Source organism: Athene noctua, chromosome 14 (genome assembly GCF_965140245.1).
Source record: "Athene noctua chromosome 14, bAthNoc1.hap1.1, whole genome shotgun sequence".
In the NCBI taxonomy this organism is placed as follows: Eukaryota; Metazoa; Chordata; class Aves; order Strigiformes; family Strigidae; genus Athene; species Athene noctua.
Window position 1 is genome coordinate 17,327,245 of NC_134050.1, and position 20,921 is coordinate 17,348,165.

At 38.0% G+C, this 20,921-nt stretch overlaps 1 protein-coding gene across 1 annotated transcript in view; it reads left to right on the plus strand.

The window, feature by feature from the left end:
* Window positions 1-19,804, plus strand: part of TRPM5 (transient receptor potential cation channel subfamily M member 5) — a 40,789-nt gene extending 20,985 nt beyond the window's left edge. The window contains 13 exon segments of the mRNA XM_074917881.1: window positions 313-425; window positions 1,823-1,922; window positions 3,808-3,819; window positions 4,304-4,537; window positions 5,843-5,961; window positions 6,493-6,625; window positions 9,043-9,217; window positions 11,640-11,808; window positions 12,491-12,669; window positions 13,997-14,129; window positions 16,244-16,316; window positions 17,326-17,416; window positions 18,474-19,804. Of these exon segments, the coding sequence (XP_074773982.1) occupies window positions 313-425; window positions 1,823-1,922; window positions 3,808-3,819; window positions 4,304-4,537; window positions 5,843-5,961; window positions 6,493-6,625; window positions 9,043-9,217; window positions 11,640-11,808; window positions 12,491-12,669; window positions 13,997-14,129; window positions 16,244-16,316; window positions 17,326-17,416; window positions 18,474-18,574 (1,632 nt within the window). The 3' untranslated portion in view covers window positions 18,575-19,804.
* The last annotated feature ends 1,117 nt before the right edge of the window (window positions 19,805-20,921 follow it).

Below are 20,921 nucleotides of genomic sequence, written 5' to 3' on the forward strand. Positions count from 1 at the left end.
CACATATACAAAGCTAAATTAAGAGTGATAGTGCTTTTAGCTCCCAGTGCCTGACTTGCACTTTCTTAGTGCTACAGATGTTGCTTAATTCTGCTTGACTTGCTGTTCTTTCCACTGTCCTCTTCGTAACTCTTTGCATACTCAACAACATCTGCAGAAGGATGCACAGAGCACCTATTCGCTCTGAAGGTGTGCCTGCTCTTTAAGTTTCTGGAGCATTCACTGCCTTAAAAGCCACAGAACATAGGTGCACTTCATCTGCATGTATGTTTTTGTGATGTTAAAGCCACCTCTTATTTTCTTGACTTTCAGGCCTTCTTGACAAAAATATGGTGGGGAGACATGTCTGCAAGCACACAAATCCTGAAGCTTATCTGTGGATTCTGGTGTCCTTTCCTAATCTACACAAATTTAATAGCATTCAGGTACAAACATAACTATTTGAATGCAAGATATAAGTGATGAAAAATGGCTATAAAAAATATCCAGACTCAAAATTTCTCATCTACATGATAAAACCAGTAATATTGCTTCAGAATGTCAACAGAAGGACTGCACCCCTATTATCCAAATCAGTTTTTTATGGGACTGAGTGGTTTTTATGTTCTGTGCTAGTGCCCATTCTAATAGATACTTAAAAGATCAGTGCCAGAGTTTCACATAGATCACTTCTATTTTGCACAGTCCACAGGAAAACCTGTTGGAATTCTGTCAGCTCCAGTTTCTACACAGTAATGTGTAGGATATCTCCAGGTGTAGCACCATCTGCTTCTAGATTTGGAGATGCCTGGTTCAAACCTCAGTATCTTATCTAGAAAAATAGCCATCATAAAGCAGCATTATCAGCCACAAGCCTTGATAACTGTAAGTAAAGCTTAAAAACACAGGACTGACATGAAATCAATTAAGGTTTTCAAATTCAACGTCTTGAGGTCTCTATTAGTCTTCTGCAGGCATAGCTTTGGAGTTTGTAGTTTTCAGCTTTTTGTCACAGTGAAGATGGTTAGAATCTTAGGTTTTCTTAAAAAAAAATACAACCAAAAGCAGCCAACAAAAAAAAGCAGCCAAGATGCTCAGCCAGCCATAAGAATCCAGGAACTGAAACTTTAAGAAAACCTCCTAATATTGTGAGAATCATATACAAATCAACAGAATTGGCATTATGGAATGACATCCTATTATGAAATGTATGTTTCTTAACTGCTAAATTGCTTAAAAGCAAGAGGACAACTTGTTTGGCACTGCTGACTTAAGACTCTCCTTCTGCCGGTATCACTTGTCATAGTGGCTGCCAGATTCACAAATTCAGTCAATCTAATGGGACATTTTGGCAAAGTTTTAATGGAAAGGTTTAAATTATGATTCATAATCAAAGTAAGCCTTTCCAAATTTGTTCTGTAGAGGACATTTTTTGCCTCCTTTCCCTGGAAATGCAAGAGTTGACACCATGTTCCCTACTGCTTCTGGCATTTTCTCTCTTAATTGCTAGTAAGAGTAACCAGGAACAGAGCACTGGGGTATTGTCTTCTGGGACTGACTGAGGGGTTTATTTCTGCTCAACTCCTAATCTGAGGAAACTGAGCATCCTGCTCCATTTTTGTGAAGCATGCCAATGATTACTTCTCTGAATCTTGTGGGTGACTTGAGCCTTCTCCTTACATATAAACAGAATTTGCAGAGGTAATGATTATTAATTATTTGATAGATTCTCTGTGGAGCAAGTCCAGGATAAATCCATGCTAGCAGATCTGTAAGGATGCCAGTTTAGTAGTGGAAAATTGCTAACCATCATCTTTCAACTAATGAGTTTATTTCCTTACAGTGAGGAAAAACAATCAAAGAATGAGTCAGAGCCATTTAGAGAGCTGGACAGTTTAGATACAGAGAGGACTCCATTTTTTTCCAAAGAAGAAGATCGGTAAGTTTAAAACCATTTGTTAATATAACTTTTCTGACAACAATCAAAGAACAAGACACTTCTTGTGGATTAGTGACCAGCTAATGATCTAAGGAGCAGTTGAAGGACCAAGTCATTGCTCCTCAGAAAGTGCTGTGCCCTCTGATTACTGCTGTTGTTGCTTTCTAAAAAGAACATAGACATAAACAGGGATATATCACTGTTTTAAGGATACACAGCTTTACTTGTTCTGAGCAGGTAATTGCTACAGAACAGGGAATCTGCTTAATACCTGGGGACTCCTGAGATTCCCTTCAGCTTGTGATGGCTGATATACATTGGATTCAGGAGCTAAGCCCCTATCAGATTACTGAGCTGAGCAGAAAGAAGGTTCTCAGCAAAACCTTACATTATTGGAGTGTATCACTACATGCTTTCCGACAAAGGCAGCAACTTGCAAAAATCAGCACCTGGGAATTTTATATGAAGTCAGCTTCTCACCATACCAGCCCTCTTCATTTATATTTTGAAAGATGGGCCCTGAGGAATCCAAAGTACAACACAAACATGAGTTAGAGGAAGTGTTACACAGACGAGTAACTGAGCACAAAGATTTCATCGGTTGCTTGTGGTCATTCATAGATCTGTGATTCAGAACTTCTGAATCCCACCCTATACCTCTGCCACACACTCAGCACCAAAACCTGAAAGGCCACAAGGGCTTAAGTCAGGATAGGAATAATTTTGATTAGTACAAAGTCCTCTTAATGGCTAAACAGCCACTTGTATTAAGCATGCGTTTTCAATAATTTAAAGAGAACTTCAGAAATATGTGAAAAACAGTAGTGAGGAAGCATCATCCTTAATATGAACTGCTGAACCAAGTCAGAGTTATTAGGTTCTATTTTTACCTCTGTCATTTAACTGCCAGTATATTGGAGAAAATCATTAGTTCTTCTCTCTCCCTCCCTAACCTATAAAACAGGTGTAAAAGCATCTGCCTCTTGGGAGCTATTTGTAAGCAATGTCATAAAGCACTTCCATATCCTGAGTGAAGCGTGGTTTGGTCATTACATTGTGTGTTCCAATTGCCATTATCTTAGCAATTTATTTTAACAAAGAGGCTCTCTCCCTCCCAGATCTATTTCAGCATCTTACAGTAAAACTGCAATTATCCGTTTCTGATATTAGCCTGTTACCATGGGAACATATCTTATGATGTCATAAGATGAGAGGTTATACAGAATCAGACACATAGAAAAGACTGGCTGTGAGGAAGAACTTTTCCTTGTAACAAATGTATTTAATAATTAGCAAGGATGTCAGGGGAAATTAAAAACCAACAGAGAGTCATTGTTTGTTTTTTGCGAGGTGAAATCAAAAACATACCCTAGTGTGCACATCCCCCGCTACAGATCACACCTCTCAGAGTCAGAATCAGAAAATTAAAGATCCAATAACATCCCTAGTTTACACAGGAGAGCAATTTATGTGGAAACAAAACCTCACACTAAGATCAGATTGCTATCAAATACAGGGAACTTGCATTTTCTGCACAGGATAATTTCCATTGCCAGTAGATAGCACTTCATGTTTCAAACACAGCAAAAACAACTGTAGATGCACAGGTCAAATTTCTCTTCAGTTACCAGAATACTTGTGTAATTCCACAATAGTCAAAGACTACCTTAATAAATAATCTGTGAGGTCAACTTTTTCTACTAAAAGGTTTCTATATTACTTTTTCTGCATTTTATTCTAATTTAGTTGTAAAGGGCAACATACCACTGCTTACAGTTGCATCAAGGTCTAAAGTATTCCTGCACTAGTTCTCTCAGACTCCAGTAAGGATAGTCAAGAAAAACAACGCTTAGCACGATCCAGCACTTTAGAGACTGGGTCAAAAAGAGGAATTGCCTAAAGTCACAGCAACAACAAGAACTTCTGCATGCAAACACTACAAGAGTTTTTTAGGGCCAAAATAATTGAGAACTGACTCGCAACCTGCATTGGCCATTTTGCTTTTCTTTCCTATTATTTAGGAAGATGAAAAGCAATTAGCCCACTTCTCCCTCTCCCTGTGTGTTTTTACTACATGCAGGAACACAATGAAGTTACAAATCAAATTAACACAACAAAACTGAAATAACAAGAATGTGCATTTAAGTCTGATATGGCTTTGTTTTTCAAAACCTTCTTTTTGACTTGAAATATTTCTGCTATGGTAATGTGATTGCTCTGGCTTCTACAGCCTTCCTCTCTGCCGACCCCAGCATCTGCCTGTTACTATCTTACCAGAAGCTTTGTATAGAATAACACTGAGTTCCCATGAACTAATTTTATGAAGTCGTCATCAAGCCTATATTCTTCTTGTTTTGCAGAGGAAATGGTAAATTGGAAAAGCAGAACCCTTCTGAAAACACAGCGTGGGCAACATTCATGTTTATTCGGTGGAGAAAATTCTGGAGTGCCCCTGTAACTGTATTTATGGGGAATGTTACAATGTACTTTGCTTTTCTGTTTCTATTTACTTATGTCCTTTTACTGGATTTTAAGCCACCTCCACCTGAGGGTCCATCTGCTAAAGAAATTATACTTTACTTCTGGGTTTTTACCTTGGTCTTGGAAGAAATCCGACAGGTCAGTAACCTACAACGTTTTAGTAATAACAGTAAAACTTGAAGCAATATTTTGAATAGATTTACAACCTGTATAACTGTACAAGCTTGAAGATTTCAAGTGCCAGGTGCAGTTTTGCACAGAAGAACAACACAGACCTTACCTTATCCAGAGCACTCCACCTCTCTCTCCCAGGGCAAGCTCTTCCTCCACCATATGAACCTGTAGCTCCACCTCTGTTTTTCCATCCTGCTCCAGCTGTAGCTAAGTCAAGCAAGCAGCTAAGATTCAGGTGTCCTTCACTTTGCAAAGTGTCCCTCTGATTTAATTCCCCAGAACTCAGTCCTCTCACCACAAATAAAGTAAGTTGGAAGTTATATTCTATACCTGGAAACACAGCAGACAACTCTACATCATTTTAAGAGATTCTTCCACATTGGGGAATGTTTAAAAAAAACAAGTAAATTAATTCAGATTATTTGTGTTTTTCCTAATATACTTCTCAACTCAAACCATTAGCAGATGCCTTTTCGGTTTGCTTTTCCTAAAAAAACCCAAAACAACAAAAAAAACCCTCTTCTCTATTACTCTTCCAGTTATTGGCTTTGGAATGTCCTCAGCTCAAGAACTGAAATAATGTGTGAACAATGGTGCTAGTGTGTTGCCAACTGTGGGTGCATAAAGCTGTCCTCTTTAGACACAAAAAAGCAGTTATAAACATTTACTCTAGAAGAACAATTAGGTGTTCATTATTTAAGCAACAGGAACAGTGAGGGGGTCCCAGTTTGTTACAATTTATTTGAAATTATGCAGCAAGGCCATAACCAGAGGAGAACATGGAAAATATTTGGATCAAAGAACATTTCATTATAAGCCTGTAAAACGTGAAGAGTGCCAGGCTAAAACCGCATTAAGACACCCAACTTTTTACCTAGATAATCAAATGTGCACTCACTGACAATTCCAGTATACAGATGCCAAATCTGTTCAGGCTGTTTAGGTAGCAATGTCTAGCAACTGAACTTTGACTGGAAGGTCTTGTATTGTTTAACAGCCCAAATGCTGACAAAATCTTAAATCAGGCCTCAAAAATACTTAAGGCTAATACCACAAGAACAAAAATATTTTTTTTTCTTTTTCGTCCAACTTTTGTATTTTAAGGCAGTAAAACAAGCTTGTTTTCAAGCATTTTTTCCTATTACACAAGGCATTTCTTCTTGCTTTTTGCAATGTAAGAGAAAAAGGAAACAGGTATTATGTTAAAACTCACAATGAAATAGTGAAACTAGAAACAGATCGATACCAATTATTATTTCTCTTTTTCAGAGTTTCTATACAGATGAAGACACAAATTTAATGAAAAAAATTAAACTGTATGTGGAGGATAACTGGAATAAATGTGATATGGTGACCATATTCCTCTTCATAATTGGGGTCACCTGCAGGTATATGTCTGTTCCATGTGATGCGGTCAGGCTCAGTAGCAAGGGCTATGTATGTCAACTGACAGGACAGTCTCGTGTGCACGTGAGGACAGGTGTGACATTTACTTTTACATGCTTTGAGATGTGTTTCTGCAATGAAAGCCTCTGAAATTCTGTGGAATCGTAGGAGTTGCTCCAGAGCCCACAGAAAGTTACATTGGTATATTCAAACACATGTACATAAAAGCTCTGGGTTTTTTGTTTTAGCAATCCCTTTACTCACTGTGTAATATCTCTTTTTTATTAGTAGTTTTTTAAAATAAATCTCATTGAAGCCAAGACAGAGAATACAGTGTCCCTCCACCTTTTGGCTATTTTGCATTGACGTACAGACATTACGTTACGTTCCTCTTACAGGCTTATGCAACCACAGCCCTGAAGCAGTTTCCTTTTTCTAACTAGGCTATGCCTGGAAACTGAGTGTAATATTTGAGAAAATACTTCTCAGTGGTACTTGTTGAGATCTGATATTTCATTTCATGTGTTCTGCAGGATGCTGAACTCGACTTTTCAAGCTGGCCGAACAATACTTGCCATTGATTTTATGGTGTTTACACTTAGACTTATACATATTTTTGCAATTCATAAACAACTTGGACCAAAGATCATAATTGTGGAAAGGATGGTAAGTGTGCAGACTCTCTCAGATAAATACTTGTGCTTTCAAAAAAATGGAGAGTAGGAAATCTTCTCTTTACAAAGGAAATCAGTTTATAATCTTTATATTTTTAAGGCTTGTCATTTTGCATATATTCATTTATTTAGCATGAATATTAGATACAATGAGTTTGAAATAGATCCTTCCAAAGAGCTCTGTAGTTTAACAAGCTGGTCCCAATTTACTAATCCTTGTACCTTACCTAATCATTTATCGTCAGATCTGGCAAATGAAGAGTAGAGTGTCTGATTTACTGCTATTCCTCCCACTTCATAAGCTGTGTGCACGCAGAGCAAAGACCCCATACAGATGACAAGCCATTTACAGAAGGGCAGGGCATTAACTGAACGACTCTGCTCTGCTTGGGGACATAGATTACATTATTTGCAAGAAGTGTGAAAAAAAAAATCTGTGGAAAAGGAGAGTTGCAAGTTTCCCACAGGAGTTACTCTTACTTATACTTTGTAGCTCCAAGTTACAATGAAACCATATTAGTACTTTGTGAGCATATGTTGGAAGATGTTGATAAAATATTTTTATTTATTACCACTCTCCTGCAGGAAATGAGACATTAGGACTACGGTTACTGTGCTTGGGTATGCATTGCTATGTTAAAGTAGCGTTTTATTTAGGCATGTTAATCCTCTAGGCCAATTAGCTCATGGTAACTGATTAATAGGAGTTCATCTAAGTGTAGGTGCTATTATAGAATCTACAAATATTTGATTTGTGACTCACAGCAGAGCTCAGTAAAAGCCCTACAGTCTAAACACGCCTATACATTGAATAAACATAACTACCAAGCTATTTGGATTTGTCTACAAATGCAATAACTGGAACTCTAACATGACATTTGCTTGGAGTAGCAAAAGGGTAGATGGCAAATAAATATTTGTTCTTGAACATTATCTAGCTTACAGCATTAGCAGACTTATATTGTAAGAGAACAAGTCAAATCTACAGCTCCTAACCCTTTCTTGCTGCCTACCAAGCTAAACCAGGGCCTTGAACAAATACAGGGATGTGTCTACTATGTTGGCATCTGAGTCATGTGAGATAACACACAGATTAAGAAGATGCAAATAAGAACATAAACAACAGCCTAGACAAAACCACAAAATGGGACCTTTCATCTGCCCCCATCCAAGCCAACATATTGTCTTAGCATTGGTGGTTCAGTGTTGAACCTTACGTCAAATGAAGGAACAGTGAAAGTTATTTCGGTAAATGATACCTTCTTGAAAGGTTCATCAGGTGGGTTCAAGCAAGACCATTTCCCTTACTTAAACAGAGAAGCAACCCAAGATGGTCTCTTATTGTTTTTCTCCTTTTTAACCTTGCTACAGAATTGCTGAAACAAGTCTGGTAGCTGCTAAAATGGCAGTTCGATGCCAGAGCAATGCCTGTTCACAGAGGGACTGCAGGTTGGAAAAAAATATTTCTAGACTCACCACCATTCTCTCTTAACTATGACACCCTTACTGTCCTGCAGCATTACTAAATTTTAAATCATCCAGAAAACAAAATAGATTGGTGAAAGTCTGAGAGACATCAAGTATGTCTTGCCTGACTGAGATACTGTGTTTCTTAATAGAACTCCAAGTAACATCCTGGAGGTCTGAAATGCCTATGCTTTTGGGTAACTGCACAATCCAATAATCTAATTGAATCTACAGACCCTAATGAACTCTGTCAGATTAGATGGGAAGAGGATGAAGTGTTCCTCTTCCACCAGGGAAAAATTAATGCACTTGAAATACATATTAGATTTTTTTTTTTAAGTAAGTGTTTTAGGATTTGATTACTTCTGCTTCTGTAGAGAAACACAATGTTTAAAAGCAGGAAGTCCTGAAAACAATCCCTCAGATGCATTACTTAGCTTGAAAACCCAAGATAGAAGCTACCTGATCCTTGCAGCTTTCAGTGTCTGCTGTATCAGTGGTTCAGTATTCATCAATGAGCACTGACTGTTACCAGGATTCACTGCTGCAGCAGCAGTCTTGCAATTCACAGTAAAGCAGTTGACGGCTCTCACAGAAAATCTGCATTTAAAACGTACAATGAGATTCACTTAAAAGATAGAATGTGTTTCATTTTTAAATGTTAGCTGATTGAAAAGCAAGGTTTTGATTTAAAACAAATGCCTTTGTCTAAATGACCTACCAAAGACAAATACTGATTACAGGTCAAGAACAATATAACAACAGCAAGGTCAGAAGAGGAATTCTGTGCGTGGAACTGTATCCTGTTCCACTTCATGTAACCTAAACAAGCTTGTAAAGAAACAGAATTATCTGAGCAGTTTTCATATAGAAAGACTACCACTCTTTGCCTATGCTATTACAGTCACCTCTCCTTTTCTCCCCTCCCCCTCTCTTTTTTAGATGAAGGATGTTTTCTTCTTTCTGTTTTTCTTGAGTGTGTGGCTCATTGCCTATGGTGTGACAACTCAAGCTCTACTTCATCCCGATGACAGCCGAGTGGAATGGATATTCAGAAGGGTGCTTTATCGTCCCTACCTTCAGATATTTGGCCAGATTCCACTGGATGAAATAGACAGTGAGGAAATTTCTTCCCCCCACCTAACTTGGCCATTTTTAAATGCACACTTCTGATTAGAGCATAGAATTCCCAGTATTGTCTTTTTTTTTTTTTTTCCATCTTTGTCCTGCAGACCAAAGCTTTCACATTACTATGATATAAATAGTGTATTTGCAAAGAGCTAATGTGAATTGTGGAATTACAGTAGAGCATAAGGTTTGGCCCTATTTAGACAAGCTCTCTGAAATATTCACACAAGGATTTGCAGTTTTAAAGGCTGGCATACCTTCTTTCACTTCAATCCATTTCCATTCAGTTTAACCTAGACCCAGATAACCCTGTGTAAACCAAAATAATAGCATCTCCATACATTTTGGCAGTAGTTTTAACATGGCAGTGTTAAAGCAGTACAGCTCTGCCCATAAGCAAACACTTATGTTTTAGAATAAATATTCCTCTGGAGCATTTATTGACTCTGAAGGTAAAGCTGCCCAAATCAAATAAAGCTATTTATTGTGTATGTGCAACATTTCAAACAAAACAACATAAAAATAATAACAAGACACAGAAATACGTGGGCATAAAAGTTCAAAGGCAACATTTTTGGTAGGTAAGCAAGTAAAATACAGAATAGGTCATCTCCCAAAGAACTGAAGTAAAGCCATAGCATTAGCCAGAATAACTGTGCTAAATGTCAGTGATAATATTGAAGTAGGATTCAAACTTGATGTAATATAGATGGAACAAAAAAAATCCCATAGGCAGAAGCAAACCAGTAAGCATTCTTTCATGTTCACTCAGCTTAATAAGAAAAGGCATATGTCTATAGAAAAGCCAAAAAATTACTTAACTTTAATTGCCTATGGTGTAAGCATGCACAGCACAACCAGTCAGTCTTATTTCCATTAAAGTAATTGGAGAGAAACAAATATTAATGGAGTAGGATTAATCTAATTTGGAAATAGGTCAGATGTAGCATTCCCTAGAAATATGTGTTTCTCTCCATTGAGACTCCGAAGAGTATCGTCACCTGGACAAATAACTGGTTGAAAAACAGAGAAAAAAAGAATTAATTACACAGGCAACTTCCAGAAGGGAGTCATTTGTTCTGGGGCTCTCTGGGGCTTATTCTGTTTGACATCTTTATGAAACATTCAGAAAAGGAGGTGGGTAATGAGGAGGACAAAATTTGCTGACAAAACTACATTACTGGTTAGTAAAGACTAAAGCAGGCACCTAAGAGTAGCAAGAGGGCCCTCATGAGTGCTAAATCATCAAATGAAATTCAGTGTAGATAAATGTAAGGTAATGCACTTGGTGAAAGCAGTCCCATCTGTGGTGATACAACTGCATGCTCTAAGGGTTATGATCGTGGGGTTATCCATGGCAGTAGGGGAAAGAATTATTAGTGAAAAAATGGAGAACAAAAAAAGTAAATAATCATTATGCTAGTCTTAATCTGTGGATTTAATTCATAGCTGGAGACAGGCAACATGGCTAGACCTCTAGTCTGATGCAGTAGAACCATTCTTACTAATCTGGACTGCAAATTCAGCTGTACAAAGTAGTTTAAATTTAGAATGAGGAACCCCATTCCCAGCTTTTACTGAGTTTTCTCCTCTAACATGCATACCACCATGAGGACTGCGAAGACAAGTATGTGGGGGAACACAACTGCTAAATACTCAAAGGTGGTTTGACTTCAGAACTCACAATTAGGCTAAAAAGAATATAGGCCCCCTTTGCTGAATGTTACTAAAAAGCCAGCTGTGCCAGCCATGTTGCCCCTGAATGAGCAGCCAAGGTCTGGAGGTCTGCACTGTCCTAGGCTTGCAAACCTCTTGCACATTAAGGCAATGTCTCTTCATGTACACAACATTATTACGTTTTCACAAAATTAAGACATTGGATATTAGTTCACATAAATGATATTTCAACTGCAATAATTAGCTCAGTAGCTCAAGCAGTCAAAGAACTGTCCTTTTAGGGTTAAGAGAGTCTCATACTTATGGTCCTGCTAGCAGTCAACAAGGGCAGTACAAAAATACTACCCCAATATTGAGTTTAATATTTTAATAATTGTAAAATATTCAGAAAAAAATTATACTGCTGGTTATATGCAGCCAAGACTAAATCTCATTTTCGTAATCAGTATCATCATTGTCCTTGATTTGTATCTTAACATGAAAGGCACATCCATCCATGTCACTAGTTCTTAAAAAAAAGACATGTTTAGAGATATTAATTCGGTTTTTATTTGCATTGAAATAGCTATAAAATGCATTACTTCAAACCTTGGGAGTGATTTGTAATTTTTGCCATATGTTGAGTCAGAGATTTTGCTCACCAAAATGCAAAGATTTTGTCTCTACTCTAAGAAGTAAATGTGGCAGCAGGATTTGTCAAAACTATTCTTTTATTTCTCTATCTTCCTTTGCAGCATCACGAATGCATCCCACGAACTGTACATTAAATCCACTGCAGATTCTGCAGGAGAACCCACCATCATGTCCTAACAGCTATGCCAATTGGCTCGTCATACTTCTGTTGGTCATCTTCCTTCTAGTCACCAATGTCCTCCTTATGAATCTCCTGATTGCTATGTTCAGGTAAGAGCCACTTCAGTAACTATCAAGACAGAGGCTGCAAAGGTTTAACTGAATGCCCACATTTACTACATTGCTGTTGGCTGTTCATTTTGGAATACACTAGTAATTTTCCAAATTAATATTATTTGGGGATTGATAAGTGGACTTCTGTGATCATACAGTTCTTAAGTTCTCATCGTCCTTACTCTAGCCACATTAAAGACAAGAAAAAAAGAAGCTTTTTTTACTGCTAAACATTCGATTAAACATGCGTAGAAGGGTCTGGATCCCTGGCTGTGCTGCACCACAAGTTTGCAGGTGCAAAGCAGCTGTAAACTTGGCAGATTTAACAGAGGATAATCTGCATACAAGGGAAATGTTTTATGTCAGCACAGCTAATAATGATTCATTTGGTTGAAGAACTGACATGGCATGTTCAGTGGTCTTGCCTGAGTGAAGTGGAATTACCTTTATTTAAAAAAAAAAAAATCTAATTTATTTTTTAACATTTTAAGACTGCAACTGCAATCATTTTAATATCTAAGAACTTACATTAATTTTAGATTAAATTAACACTACTTGATGAGCTTGCTGTTCCTTTTTTAAAGTAAATATGGGGCTAAATTTTGTAATAAGCTTTAGCTTGTTGCGGTAAAAACAGTTATCTACTTCCCCCCCCCCCCCCCCCCCCCCTCAATTACAGTTACACTTTTCAAGTTGTTCAGGGCAATGCAGACATCTTCTGGAAAATTCAGCGCTACAACCTGATTGTTGAATATCATGGCCGGCCTGCCTTAGCACCACCATTTATCATTATTAACCACATAACTCTGGTTCTCAGAAGAATCTTCAACAAAATGGAACATAAAAAAGAACATCTGGGTGAGTTGTTAACAAATATCTAGCAACTGGAGACCCTAACACTACCTAGGACATGCTGCATAGGCAAAATGGAAGAGCAATTAAGATTTCCTTAAGATAATGAGTCACTATTTATTTTTAACAAAAAGTGCCAGGAGAGTACAAATGAAAAATTAAGGCTTATAATATATCCTCTACTATAAACAGTTTCCCACAATGCATTTCTTTATGCACCATAGTTATTACAACAAAGGTATTAACTGGTTAAAGGGATTTGATTTCTGAAGAGGTAACAATGGATAGGTTTAGTGAATAGTTATTTAATTCACTCCTGAATTTTAGTAATCATTAAGTATGGATAACCCTAAAAACATATACCAAGTCTAAAAATCTACTAGGATCAGTGGAATTTCCCAATACAGACATGGACAGATAGCGAGCACGCTTAGAGAAATGGTGGTCCCTTAAAAGTTATAATTTAGAATGCAGATGAAGTTCAACTAATTCCAGGAGGTACTGGGGGGCTTTCTCTAGTGATGGCAAACTTGGCCCATCTAGTTTAATAGTGTCTGATAATAAGCCTATTTACTCCTCATGTGCAGGCTGCTATTGGGCTTTGGAGCAGAACTGTTGTCAGACTGGACCAATTCAGAGCCCTTTGACTAAGCTCTCTTTCAGCCACAATCCTGGCTATCAAAAGCATACTACTGAGGTTTCTTCCAAAAAAGCCAGTCATTTTTCCCCTAAGAAAACAAGTACCTGACGGCTCAGGTTCTAGATTCAGAAGCGTTTGAAGCATGCAGCAAGCGTGCCCTTTTACCAGCCTTTAGGAAGATACAAAACTAGTATGTTACATGCAAAATGTGTCTGTGAAATTGAGGTCTGTTGTTGGCTGGGACGCTTAACAACAACAGGCTTTATACTTCAAGGTGGAGGGATTTATTCACAGTTTGTCCTTCCTATTTATAATTGTTCTGATAAAGAAGCTTAGATGATAAAGTGCATCTGAACATAAAACTCTGCTGATCAAATACTGTGGGGATAAAATACGTCAGAAGTCCAGTAAGGTTGTAGGTGAGTTTAAATGGAACCACAGAAATTGGTCCATGCTGTTCTTTAGAAAACTCAGGAGTCGTATCCAACTGCAAAAAGGTCTATTGCCTTCCATCACAAGAGAAAAAAGAAGCAGAAAATACTTATTTTACACTGCATTTTCATAACATGACACTCCTGCAATGGCAAAGGGCCTGCAATGGCAAGACTTCATTCTTCTTTAGCATAGCAGCCTTCCACTACTAGTATAAGAGAAAAGGGAGTAAAATATAATTCTTAAATTTTTTTCCTACAGAAAGAGATCTTCCAGTTGGCCTGGATCAAAAAATCATAACATGGGAGTTGGTACAAAAAGAAAATTACCTTGTAAACCTTGAACAAGAAAGAAAAGCAAGCAGTGAAGAAAGGCTGAAGGCCACATCTAACAAGTATGTTATTCTGACTCACAATAAGTGCACCTTGCAAGTCTTCAGCTTTAAATGAGATGAACATTCAGATGCTTGTAAAGCTTATATGAAGAGTCCAACTAGACTGCAGTTAGGAAATACACAGTCCATGAAAAAATGTGAGAAGCCAGCATCACTACAATATTGGAAGAGTTTCTGGCCCTCTTGAAGTATGTACAATTACAGACCTGTAAGGTCCAACCAAATCTGCAGTCAAGTTCAATGAAAATCAAATTCATGAAGAAATGGTGGAAGAATAGTTCCTTTGCTATACTGCCGTGCATGTACTTCCATTCCCTGTAAGAATACAACACAGACTTTTGCCTTAGACTTTTGAATGGCTTAGACTTTTGAATGGAAGTTTAAGATATCTTGGATTACCCCCAGCCTACAGGTGTAGAAGAACAACTATTTATGGCTTTATGGCATGAGACTACAGTTTTCCACAGAATGTGTAAATGATACTGGCTCTAAAATTGTATTTAATTAACTGACACTCCATTTAAATACTCCTCTAAAATACCTCCCCACTAGGAATATAACTTAAATTCGTTTAGTATTCTAAAGAAAAAGTCCTAAATTATTATTCAGAGGTTTACTCCTTTAAGTGAGACACAAAGTAGTCATACGCAGGGAAAACAGTAACATGTAAGGCAATACTGAAAGCCAGAAAGCAAACCATTCTTTAAAGAAGCTTTTAACACCTGTTTCAGCTGTTTCCTGTTATGATGAAATGTCTTCAAATAGAGGCGCAATGGGTGTGAAAGTTATCATAAGAAAGTTCCGTGGAAATGCTCTTGTGCTGTCTGTTTTCTTTCTGCGGTGTCTTTCAAGCCAAACTGCCATCTGCCTGGCTCACAGAATAGCTGGAGGCCAGAACAGCATCCTTGAGTATGTTCTTGGAAAATACTCTTCTCCCTCTAATCTACATAGACTCTCAATTTATAACAATTTAGAATTATAATCTACACAGACTCTCAATTTATAATGATTTAGAATTATTATGTTGGTTTAAACTTTATTCTCATATCACTGACAAATGCTAGAAATGAGAGCTCAATTGTTGAGATCAAAGCAATAAATACATGTGTAATTGCTTCCAAAGACCACAATTATATTCCTTCTAGCCTTAAAGCTAGAAAGCTTTAAAGATGGTACATTGTAGGTGAAGATACTGCTTGGAGGGGAAAAGTAAGAATCAGTCTGACTTCACAGTGTCAGGTATAGCAGAGCCAGAAAGAGACTGGAAGAGGTTCAGATGATCACCACTAAACCCAAGGCTTTTTATCTTTTCTCTTAGGTGGTAGTGGTGTGTATTTGAAATTTTATGAAACCTGCAGAAAGAGATTCTTTGACTTTGCATTGAACCAACCCCAAAATGCATGAGAGCCACCCAGCAGCAGATTTTTCACATAAACCTGAATGGAATATAACCTGTTAGAGGGAAACTGTGAGATATTATAGGAGTTAGGACAAAGCAGAGAGGGATTTGAGGAGCCTATGGGGAATGAGATGCTAAGAATAAGGAACTGCCAGGAGGAAAAGAGGTGAAGGATGCAGCAAGCATGTGGACATGACAGTGATTTGGAGGTGCTGTATGGAAGTTCCCTACGCAGTCCCTTTGGACTGCATGGCGAAAGGGATTTGAATGTCAAGCCAGTTTCCAAAAATTAAACCTTGTATAAATTTTAAGTGGCTCATCTCCCCTGTGTTGATGGAAAATATTGTGGCCTCAGTTCCCACACCAGGATCAGTTTCCATTTGGTATAGGTGGGACATACATGGCAGAGCTGGACCTAAGGCTCCTTTCTGCTCTCCTTGACTTCCCCGGCAGCTGGGACTGAGTGCCCCCCACCAGAAGCTGCACAGCTGCCGTGATCTGTGTGAGTCTGAGTGTTCCAGAAGTGCTGCTCTGTTCAATAAACACTTGTGGGAACACCTCAAAAGGACAAAACGTTTAGGGGGCCATGGGATGTCTCAGCAGCAAAGAACTGCCAGCAAAGGGCCCTGGCTCCAGTAAATTCCGTGGGGTTTGTGATTTAGGATTTCTCCTGAGGCCTTTGCTTTTTGCTCAGCACGTCTGTTTGTTTCCACAGGGTCGATAATTTGTCTAAATATTTTAGTGGATTGAAAGAACAAGAAAAGCGGTTTAAAGTTATGGAAGCCCAGGTAAGTAATAGATTTATAGGCATTTATATCAGCTTTAGGATTTCACTATGTTTCTCTCATTTAATGGTCGTTTGGCAGACCCTATTTAGGGATAAAGGGGGGAGAAAGAATCTCTATTACAGTTTCACTTTCCTTATTGTTTTCTCTGTGGTGATAAACATATGTAAAAAAATATTTCTGACCTCCAGTAGAAGGGAGAAAGGGGAATATAACATTTTTTGCTCTCTGTGCTAGTCTACTTGACAAGTGTTTATTTCCTTCATTAAGGATGCTTCTGGAAGTAAATGCTTCCTCTTCCCCTCTCCGTTCTCTTCCTTCTCCCAACCTTTTATTTAAAACTGTCAACTTTGAAAATACTCATATTCTGTCTGACCTGACCCAGACTTCTGGATCTTTTTGGACATCAGTTTTTCTAATTTTCTCAGATACCAGATACCAATGTCTCAAAAGGAAGTGTCTAACATAGAAATGTGAAACACAAATAATAGAAGGGAACCCTATCTTGAGCTTTTGATGACAAACCCTTGAAATATAAACAAACTTTTTTTAAACAGTCTGAAAATGCTCAGCATTACACCGTGCTATGTAGCACAACTGTTATTTTCTTTGTCCCTAGAACTCTCCAGTGTAATTTTGGCTGCACTGAAGTTCCTTATCTTAATACTCTCATTGCAGTTTCCCTCCCCTTTCTTATCCATTTTATGGCTTCCTGAATAAAGTCATGCTATTCAATGAACAATGTTGACACCAAATACAGGTCCAACAGGAACACACAAGAAATGCTTTAATAAGTTTGTGCCAGCTTGAGATAATGCAATATACTCACAAAAAAGGAAGGTATTTAATACAAATCTTCCTCCAACAGTTCAACTATATCTCCTAAAAAAAAAAAAAGTGCTATCTCTGATGCTGCTTCAGCCTGCTGCCTAGATTATCTTTCTTGCAAATTTAACAATGGATAAAGTACTACAAAAATTAGCTGATGCAGAAATCACTACCTATTTTGTAGATTTGCTACTGTACAGCTGTTATCTCCTCAATGGCAGAGGCTTTAACCAAAACCAACCTCTTGTGCAACCAGCCAGCTCCAAACTATACATGTAAGTATTGAAAACAATCATGGAAAAGCTAATTAATACAGCTGAACAATTTTAGTTTAATTTTAGTTTAGTTTAAAAAATGCAAGGAAAAAAAAAGATTGGAAAAGAGCCACATAAGGAGATACCTAGAGGTACAAGGAACAGAATATTCATACTTCAGAATGAAAAAATTACCTTTTGCAAAATATATTTAAAAGCTTTGGGGAAAGGACTGTTGCTTAGTGTGAGTTAGAATGATCTCACCCATCTGTAAGCCTGTAAATAAGTACCTATTTGCCACAGGGTTTCTTGACAGAATTGTCTTGGGGATTTCCTGAGTCGATGAGACAGCACTGCCAAAGTATTACCAACACATTTAACATGGATAACAATAATCATTAAAAATAAAATTAAAATTGAGCAAGCCTCCTACGTTGTTTTAATTAACACAGCTCATTTGCCTTCAGAGCTGCAACTGTTTCTGTCTGTTAAGAATCTTGTCTTGTGTCCCAGGGCTCTACTCTTTGGAGTTTAAAACATTAGAGACAGAAACAGACTATTTCCAGCCACTGCAGGATGTCCAACACAGTAACATTTTTGGACGTTCTTCTTAATGATCTATTGCAGTATCCACCTGTTACTATCTTTTACACAAAAAGCCCCCCAAACCCCGTAAACTGAACATATACAAACTACATGGGAAAAAGAAGTGGCTGGAAACTCAGCAAGTCGTGACATGACAAAACCTCCAGTCACCCAGAATCAAACTCACCTCAAACTTGACTTAATTCTGTTAGAAGCTTATAAAACACATACATAAATGGCTTCATTATCAACATCCTGTAGCATGATCCCCAGATATTTTAATACTGTAACTGATTAAAAATCAAACTTCAATATCTGAAAAATAAAGAAGCAGCCTGTTTTTATTGTTTACTGAGAAAACTCACATTAGAATCTACACTATCTTTTTACTGTGGATTATTTTCAACATTTTAAAGTTTCTTACGCAACTACTATTATGTGCCCCTTGTCCTGATGCTTTTTAACAAGTACATGGCTTTTCCAATCCTATTAGGTGTGATGAATGTCAACACAGAAGTGCCTTTGCCAGAAAGAAGTGAAAGAGAAGAACGTGCAGATCAGTCCGAGACTGACATCACATACATTGATAATTAAGTTTTATTCTCATTTTTTCAGATTAAACCTTTGGTCCTACTGAAGTACTGTAGAAGTAAAGCTTAATCTTATGAAGGCCTAAGGCCCAGTTCTCAAAGCCTTTACACCAAGCACTGTCAACCTTTGACACCACTGAGGATTTCTTGGTCTTCCTCCTTCCATTTCTTGGGAGTTTCTCCCCTCCCACTCCTGTATCACTTGCTCCTTTCTCCAAAACCCCGTTCTGCAAATCGCGCTAAAAACTTTCTCCTCCAGGATGATTCTACCACCTTATTTTCTAAGTGCAATCTGTCTTCTGTTCTCCAGACACCACTGCCTCAACCCGTCATCATTGCTAACTTCCACATTTCTCTGTCCAAGGGCATCTCCCTGTTGAAGGGTGATCACTTACACACTAAACACCAAGGTGCTGCCTTGGCCAAGAAAGCAAGCTCGTATTTCTGAGCTGCTTAGGAAGGAAATCAAGGAAGTTCCCACAGGAAAGGGCCTGGGACACTGAACTATTACAGTCCATACAGTTCCTGGAGCTCCTACAACCCTCAAAGGATCGCACTCATCATCCTCTCCCCGCGCTGGCTCCTGCCAGGTATTCCTACACCGGCGTTCCCCTGCGAGGGTCCTCTCTCATCCCCAGGGACTGGAGTCTCGGCGCGCCATGGCTTGTGGTCACTTCCCAAACATGAAGCAGGTGCCCCCCTGCAGCCAGGCCCCCCACTGCTGCTCCTCCATTTTTGTTTCAATGCCAGCTGCTCTCAGCTCGCTGCTCTCAGCCTTTGCCTTGATGTATCACCCCGCATGGAACGCTGCATCTATGCCTAAGTGCTTCTCTGATTTCATTTCACTTTTCTCTCTCAAAGGTCAAGAAAAAAAAAAAATCACTTAAACCTTAAAGCAAGAATGTGTAGCAGGAATTCTCATACAAACTAGGAATTTGGGCTGTTTGTCATTTTTTTCATTACTTAAAACTGGCATGCACATTTTTAGCATACAAAAGCTATCTGGCTTTATTAGAATTTTGTATGAAAAGATACACCAATAAAATTAATATTACTACCATTCTTTAAAGGGAAATTTCTTTGGAATAATATAAACAGCAGCTGAAGGGGGAAGTACTGGGTTGTGGTCTTTCTTACACTGCTAAGCTTCAACTGAACTTCATTTTCTCATGTATATGATGCTGCTTCTGTGCAACATAAATGTAGGTTGTGCAAAAGCTTTGTCTGTTATCAGAGGCTGAAAGAAAAAAAAAAAATCTCAGTTCTGATAAAAATACCTTTCTGACAGGAGTCTTTTGTTAATAGATATTAATCTTGCTGTGATGTCTTCATAAAATAGGGATTTGTTGGGTTCATTCAGCTCTGCCCCCATTAGCAGGGATGGGATTTTGGTACTGCCTGACCTGCTCTTCACCCTGAGCAAGCAGCAGTCAGAAAACCAGTGAGTTTGTACGGAGCCATATTTTTTGTTAGGAAATAATGCATCTCTTACAACCAGTGTGCCCTCCTCTCGGCAGCAGCTACTATTTTAATGGTGATCAGCATACTAATTATCCACTGTTAACCAAAATATCCAAAAAGTTGGAATTGTTGCCATGTACCAGAACTGAGTATTTAGCAATGACCCATTAATTAACGTGCATCAAACTGTATGCTCATGAGAAAATACATTCTGCTTTTAAATTTAAAAGGTGAATTTCAAAAGATGGAGCAATATTACTCATTCTACATTGTTTTCTGTTTCTGCTGCCCAATCACACATCTTTTCAAATACAAAAGACCCAAATGATTTGGGCCCACCAGTCAATTACTGGTAAGATGCTGGCACCCCACCCCCCATCCCCAGAGGAAGTAACCTCCTCACCTATCCTTGTTTGAGCAAGCAAGAAAGGTCACAAATTCTAAAGAGGGAATCTTTCACTACATGGTTATAAATACTAACATTGGGGTTGGTTAATTTAGAATACTGGCAAAAAAATGTCAGTCCAAACTGACCTGAACTAATTAGAGTTTCAAATCATATAACTGTTCAAAGAATTTCATCTTTTAATCTTATTTATAAAATTTATTAACATTGTGTGAAAAACTACCATTATTTGACATTCATTACAATGTGATTTATTGTATGAGGCGATTCATCCCATGAGGCGATTCTCTATATTGTAAAATGATTGAAAATGTTAAAAATGTGAATTTTAGAATCTAAAATATAAGACTTGAGGGAGAAGTTACAAGAAGCTTAGAGTAACATTCTATAAGATTTTCAAGACCATTCTCAAATCAAATAAACTGAGTATTTGTTAAAACTCGTATAGCTGCATTAATGAGTATCATTCAAAGAGATGAAGAAA